General features: G+C 36.1%; 1 protein-coding gene across 3 annotated transcripts in view; it reads left to right on the forward strand.

Annotated features, from left to right (window-relative positions):
• CPEB4 (cytoplasmic polyadenylation element binding protein 4) overlaps nucleotides 1–7,220 on the forward strand; it is a 72,050-nt gene extending 64,830 nt beyond the window's left edge. For all 3 annotated transcript variants that reach the window (XM_010853520.1, XM_010853521.1, XM_010853522.1), the window contains 2 exons: nucleotides 56–237; nucleotides 2,818–7,220. In XM_010853520.1, the coding sequence (XP_010851822.1) occupies nucleotides 56–237; nucleotides 2,818–3,045 (410 nt within the window). In that variant the 3' untranslated portion in view covers nucleotides 3,046–7,220. The remainder of the gene's footprint in view (nucleotides 1–55; nucleotides 238–2,817) is intronic.
• Nucleotides 7,221–7,681: the final 461 nt, after the last annotated feature.

Consider the following 7,681-nt stretch of genomic DNA (forward strand, 5'->3'; position numbering starts at 1 on the left):
GAGCAAAATGATGTTTCCTGGTCTCAAATGTCCTCTCTACTCCTTCCATATGTAGTGGAGCTCGCCATGATAATGGACCGGCTGTACGGAGGCGTGTGCTATGCTGGGATTGATACCGACCCTGAGCTGAAATACCCCAAAGGAGCTGGGCGAGTCGCATTCTCTAATCAACAGAGTTACATAGCTGCTATCAGTGCCCGCTTCGTGCAGCTGCAGCATGGAGAGATAGATAAACGGGTAAGTCCTGGACTGCATTCTGGGGAGTTCTCAGAAGGGCCCTCCGTGTCATTGCCAAGCTCGGAATGGGTGAATTTTACATGACAGTGAAGTGACAGCTGACTTATGCCCATTGGGTCCACTAGATGCAAGTTCTAGAGCGTATCTAAGAATTTCCTGTGGATTTTTTTCGTCTCTTAGTGTTCTGAGTAGCCTAACAAAATACTAAAGTCACTTTGCTTGAGTCTACTTAATCTTTCCTAAGCTATCACCTCCATCCATTCATTTACTCAGTTAGTCACTCAATAAATATTTAACAGATCCTTTGTACTTCATTATATTAAGTATATAGACTTGAATGCCTTTGACATCTCCTCACCTTTTTTTTTTAAACCTGGGATATCAAGAATACCTCAACAAGCCCTATTTTCCTATTCACTATGTAACAAGTGATTGAATAATTCACTTCAAGGACTGTGTCTAAGAAATAATATTTCATTATAACAGATTAATTAGAAGAACTCAGAATGGAGTAATTTGTAATCTCTTCCATTTGTAATCTCTTTTACCACCTGAAATTTGGTGGTAGTTCATTAGAATTATTTTCACACTTTAAATTCCTCTTTGTTGTGTTTATCCTCTGCATCAGAAAGCTGGAGAAAACCTCAGAGAGAACTCTTCTGTTTTTTAATGTATTGTTTTTGAGACTCTGTGTTCCCTATATGTCTTCTTTGCATTCACAAATTTCTTAGCTTTGTGTTTCATTCATTCAACAAATACTTTAGTGCCTAGGGTAAGAAGTCTCTGTACTCATGGGTTTATGTTCTGGTGGACGGAGTGTGGCCTGTGAATCGACTGCTTGTCAGTAAATGGTTTGCTGTGAGTTTGTGTTGAGATAAAAATCCACTGCACTAGGGAGCACAGTGTTTAGTTCAGTTGAGACTTTTTCACAGAAAGACCTTCTTGAAGAAAGCAGTGCGTTGATTTTCATTCTGGTGTCAGCTCCTTATTTCATGCCAGACTGGTACTTTGGTTAGGGCTGACTGAGATATCCAGCGCTCCAAAGCCCTATGCTCAAAAGTCTTTAGTGATTGACCATATTGTGACTTTCTCAATTTAGTACGTAAAAACTGTCAGTCGCTAGTGGTTTACATGGGAGAAGGAAATGGCAACCCACTCCAGTATTCTTGTCTGGAGAATCCTGTGGACAGAGGAGCCTGGTGGGCTGCCATCCATAGGGTCGCACAGAGTCGGACACGACTGAAGCGACTTAGCAGCAGCAGCAGCAGCAGCAGTGGTTTACGTTTACTGCTTATTATCCATTTCATGTACATTCCACATAAGTGGTAGCTGAAAATTTCTCATCCTAGTGGTCATCATACTGTGAACATGTTAAAGGGAAAGGTATAGATCTGTTAATAAACATGGAGGAAGGGGGCAGGATTAGTTGCTGTATGTATTAACATACCTCCTTGATTTTTATTTGCACTAAAAAATATGTACATTTGAGTAAACAGTGTCTCCCACCTCATTGCTTCATTCCATCATCAGTTTAGGAGTTGTAAGTTTAGCCATTAGAAATTTAGACTTAATTTGTATTCCGCTAGGATCTCCAGTTCTTTGGCCAGTTTTCTTGCCACACTGTAGATGTTATGGAATGGCCTCGGGGCCAGAAGCCTAATCTTCTTGTTACATCTGCTCTTCGGGCCTTCTGTGTCACTCCTCTTTTTGTTCATGGTCTGCCTTCATCAGGATTCCTTGTCAGAAATGGATGGCAGCAGTGGTAGTGATAGCCTGGTGTAAGGGAGTTTCAATCGTGAGTCTCTCCAAGACTAAAAATAACCAACTCTTTTTCTCACTGGAGAATTAAGAGCCAGGTTATTTTTAATGCTTGAGAGGCTCAAATGACAGATCGGCCTATTGAACACTGGAACAGACCCAGTTTTATAAATTTACCTCTGACTTTTAGACTGAAGTAAACCATTCTTCCTGACAAAGAACAAAGCAAGGTTTTAGATTATGAGTACTATGGCTGTGTCTTGTTTTCCTGGAGTTGGAGGTTTGTGATTATAACCCAAGATGTGTACACTGTAAATAGAAACCATGACCTTCTTACAGCTCAGAGGCTTACGGTGTAGAAGTCAGGCAGCTTCCCTCTGATTTGTACATTGAAGTGGTATTTTGTGGCTCTGGGAATCTCTTAGTTGGTCTTGTGCAAATTATAATTCCACGTATGACGAGAATCCAGATCCACTAATTAAAGTGATGGTTTGTGTCTATGAAAACTCTCCCGTGGGTTTAACCTTGTAATGTTCTTAAACATTAAGTTGGCTTCACTTTTAAATTTATGCTGGAACCTTGTCTTTCATTTGAAAACTCTTTAATTAATAAGACAAAAATGTAAAATAATGGGCATAAAAAACTTGCTAGTTGCTTAAAAGATGATAATTTAATTTCAGTAGAGTAGTTATTGACCCTTCCTTTTGGACACCTTGGCACAGATTCATTCAGACAGTGGATGGAAATGTACACACACAGTCTGAGTTGCTAGGTCCATTCACTGAGAAGTGTTCAACGCCTTTCTTTTATTTTTGATTGCAGGTGGAAGTTAAGCCATATGTCTTGGATGATCAGCTGTGTGATGAATGTCAGGGGGCCCGTTGTGGGGGAAAATTTGCTCCATTTTTCTGTGCTAATGTTACCTGTCTGCAGTATTACTGTGAATATTGCTGGGCTGCTATTCATTCTCGTGCTGGCAGGGAATTCCACAAGCCCCTGGTGAAGGAAGGTGGTGACCGTCCTCGACATATTTCATTCCGCTGGAACTAAAGGATAACTACAGTGCTCATTTTCAGGCCTCAGAATAAGTGCACTCTTCTGTTAATTCTGCCCCCTTCCTCAACCTCTTCACGCTGGCATGTCCTTTTGTGCAGTCTGTAACTTAACAGTAGTCTAACAGAGAGAATGACCTATAATATAGGTGTTTTGTAGATTCCCGTGTCACTGAAAACAAGATGTATGAACTCCTTTTTTGTATTGCCATCATGTTGCATGGAAGTTTCATTCTCTTGTTTCACTGGAGACTAAGAGGATCCAAACTTCCTGCAGCATTTTCTTAGAGGAGAGAGAGAATTATTAAAAGAAAAATGAAACAATAGAGTATTTTGGGTTTTTAATTAAATTATTGTTGATAATATAACAGATAAGAATACTTTTATTAAAATAACCACGTAACAATAACACTATCAGTCTCTCCTGATGCGGGGTTTCCCCCAGGGAAGTGCTTTTGCCTTTCTCTTTCTTTTCTTTCATCTTTTTTGCCTTTTTTTCCCATCCCCTTTCTGTTCTTTCAACAGCAGTGGAGGAAGTTAACAATTATTAACAGGAAAGAGCATGTTAAAGCAAACACAAATGCATGAGCAAGATTGAAGCAGCATTATAACTAATTTTAAGGGTTTAGAGGCAGAATATCATTTCATTATGTCTCAAAGTTACTACCACATCAGAAAAAAAAAGTAAAGTAGGCAGAGCTAGATTTATTTTCTTTTAAACAGGTTTTTAAATTTAGAATGTAAAAGTTGGGTACATTTATTTCTGAGGGGAGTGCACTTATTTATTTTTAAACTTTTACTTATCCGGTCACAGCCCCAGGAAACCTACCAAAGCTAGAGTTAACGACAACTGGTGGGAAAACTAGCATTTCCTCTCCTAAAGAACAAATGTATAAATTTTATTTTTGATGTTATATATAAACTCTATATCCTAATTTCCTAACACTCATCAGGTGTCAGCCTTTGCTCTCCATTTTGACATTAAAAAAAAGCAAGCAAACAGATCAAGAGATACCTCAAGGATATCATTTCTGATTTTGTTAGACTACCATGTGTAGCCAAAACTGGAAGACAAAACCAATATTCAAATTGGCTCCTGATTGGCTTACTTTTAGATTTAAAGTTACTTTGGATATCCTGTAATTTAGTTGTAACATAGAAAATGAAAACAAAAAGTAGTTGCAAAGTGTTTTGCACTGTTGAACTAAGTAACTGTGTAAATCTGTGCAAAGGTACATATGTTTATCTTACTCTTCCTATAAAATAAAATAACATTACAGTTTCAGAATTTAGCATGGGACATAGTCAGTGTTTGAAGTGCCAACTTCATCAAGTAATGCATGCTTTATTATAAATAAAACTCTAGCTTTTGAAAGGCGTTATTATGTGTTGAACAGTATGCTTCAGGGGTAAATTGAAAAATAGTCTCTTGAAGCCCTGGTCATTGGAAGTAACTTTTATTTTAATGGACATTTTCTTATGAAATGCCCTATCCACCATGAAAAGGATTATTATCATCAGTGTGCAAAACATTAAAAAACAAAAATCTAATGGCAATCTTGCTAGTTGTGCTACCTATCAGTACCATCTTGGATCCTTCAAAACCAAAGACTTGCCCTAGCACTGCGGTGAAACCACCTGACTGATGACCCCTACTGATCATGTTTAGGAAAAGCAATCCTTTATTTTTAATCCAGGCTTTAATGAACTGTATACCTGTTAAGTTCCAAAGGTCAAAATGGAGGCATTTGCTGTCTAACAGTCAGACACAAGAAAGGGAGCTGCTTATTAAAGAATCCCCTGCAAATATTGAAAGCGGTCATGTGAACGGAGGGTGCTCTTGTGTAGCTGGTCAGGGACTTTTTCTTTTCTCCTGAGTGACATAATTCTAATTGGAATGCTCATTTGCCTCTTCTTCTTCTTTCCAATGCTTGTAGGTGGCTTGGGGTGTGCTGTCGTGCTGTTCCTACTCAGTAAACAGGTGTGATGAGCTAACAAGAAATAACACTGTTTGAGAACTAGCTTTGAATAATAATTTTTCCCTTTGTACATGACCTGCTGAATTTCGGTACAGTGTTTTTGTAGCTAACTTATTTTGTCATGCACATAATGTATATTTGTTATGCACTACTTTTGTATATCTTGTTTTTCCAACAGTGAACATTTTTAGGCACACTTTTCACTGACGGGATATCTCTTTATGCAATACCTCAATTTTTCATATTGCAAAGAGTAGCTTTTTGTACTTTTATTACTGAGAGATCTTCATATACTTCATTTTTTAATATAAATAATTTTAATAAATTTTATTTTCTTATATTCTGCTTTTTATACATTTCAGTGCTCTGCATACATTTTAAATTATGAATGTTGTGCACTGGCAATGCTATTTTAGAGTCTGCAGAGAAGAGAAAGCATGTTGCTTAAACATCCTTCCCCAACACCAGCTATTGGTGTACCTATAATTTAAGAGATAGTCTATGTAAAGTAACAAATTAATGAAAAAAAATTCGCATGAAAATGACAGATAACACTGTAGTTCCTAAAAAAAAAGATTAAATGCATAAGCATAGGGTAGAAATTTAAAATAACAAAATTGTCTACAGCTTCTTACTAAGTTTTTAAAATTATTCATAATGCAGACATTTTTGGTGAATGTTTAGCCATTTTTAATATTAATAAATTGATGTTAAGTGTTTGATTCAGAGATGTCTGCTCTTTTAAATTATATATAAAGAAAAAAAATAGCCTGCCGTGGGACAGGTGTGTAATGTTAGTATGCATGACTAATGTAAGAAATTGTTATTCTACTAATATTTACTTGTGATTGTGTGACAAGCGTGTTTACAGATTATTTGGTTACACTTCAATTTACAGGGCATAAACAATTATTATCTATTACTCTGAACTTTATTGATTACATGTCCTTCAGATTACATGGGATTGTAGTTGGGAGTTACCATGTAACTCAAAACATAATTAACATGTAATTAGTTTACAGATTTTAGGGTATCACTTCAATTTACCAAGCATGTAGTTCTAGCGCACTAGCATGGCACCAGCCATGTACTTACAATGTAGTTACAGAGTAATTACATGGTTATTTTTGCAATGTAAAATAAAGTGTTTCTGATTATTTTCTATGTAAAGGAACCCTCTCCCTTCCTCTTCTGGGCCCCACGCTTTGGTATAATATATATACTTCTCCATACACAGACCTCTGCAGAATGCAAAATAAAACTTGCAGTGAATGAATTTAGCATTTTATGAGAGTGCTGTTGGAAAGACTTGATAATTCACCCTTTTTGTTTTGAAGAGTTGAATCTTCTGTTAAAAGGTGATTTAAAACTTGAATGTGATGAATTGTGGCAAGTTAACTTCAAGTTATGTGCAATACTTATTTCAAACTTTTGAAAGATCTTTGCAGTGTAATTCTTTGTTTTTAATTGCAGACATTTAAAAATGTCATTTTCTACTGTTAAGAGTAATCCTCTTTCTTGCTGGTGTTTCTAAAGAAAAGAATCAGAAATCAATCTTTCTACTAATGTAAATTTGAGATTATTTTTAAAAATGGAATAAAAGAGGTTTTGGTCATTTGCTTTATTTTATTATCTTATTTTAAAGCTACTGTGATTGATAGCATTGTAAGAATTGGGACAATATTGTATTCAACTGTTTTATTTTTTATATTTTTAAAATTTAAAGTATAATTAGTTTTTATAATTTTCATCAGATTTTTGTTATATTTTTTGGAAGTGAAACTTTTAGCAAGTGGGTGTCTAGTTTTTACTAATCCCTAATGTTTTTTTTCCAGTGTATTGCTCATATTATCAGAAGGAAGAGTTATTTAAGTATGTCAGTTAATTGTACTACTTGGCTGAATTTCCATATAGTTTTTACTGTGTATGGGGAGGTTGTAGTATTTATTATAGCATTTTAAATAAGGGTAATTCATTTTTTATTAAAGTCATTTTCACGTTAAGTTCCTATTTTTGTATGTTCTACTCTTAAGTTATATAACACAGTTCCTTTTTTAAAAGAGTTCATTTGTTGAAGTGCTAGTGGAAAATTAATGTTATTAAATAGTTTGCAAATGACTATTTATACCAGTATGCGTATAATTTTTAAATATTTGTAATGTGAGATGTTGAATGAATAAAACTTTTAACTCAGCTTTCTTTTAATATACTTATTTATTTTCAACATAAGTAGATTGTGCTTCCAGGGTTGGGAATATAACATTTAAAAAATATTTGGAACATATTCTTTGGCCAAAGCAGAAGAAACTGAAATGAAAAGATGTTGGTCATGTAAGTGCTCCTGGCAGATGTGCCTTGCTTATGCAGACACCTAAATGGCAGTGGTTGTTGTCTTTGGCCTGCACAGTTACTTCACATGCTGCCCTGCAGAGGTCTTTTTGTCTGTGGTCTTCAGTGTGTGTGTGAGGCCTGAGCCCGCGACCCCAGTGTTCAGTCATCTGCTTAAGGCCAACTGTCTGATGAAAGTAGGGGAACACATGTTTACTTAACAGGGAAAGTCAGTATCTGAGAGGGTCAGTTTTGAGTCTTTGTCAGTGAAGAGCCTCGATTTCTGGCCATGCCAGCAAGAGGATCTGGGTTAACAAGTCTCTCTTG

This window comes from Bison bison, unplaced genomic scaffold, assembly GCF_000754665.1.
Source record: "Bison bison bison isolate TAMUID 2011002044 unplaced genomic scaffold, Bison_UMD1.0 scf7180017864329, whole genome shotgun sequence".
NCBI classification, from domain to species: domain Eukaryota; kingdom Metazoa; phylum Chordata; class Mammalia; order Artiodactyla; family Bovidae; genus Bison; species Bison bison.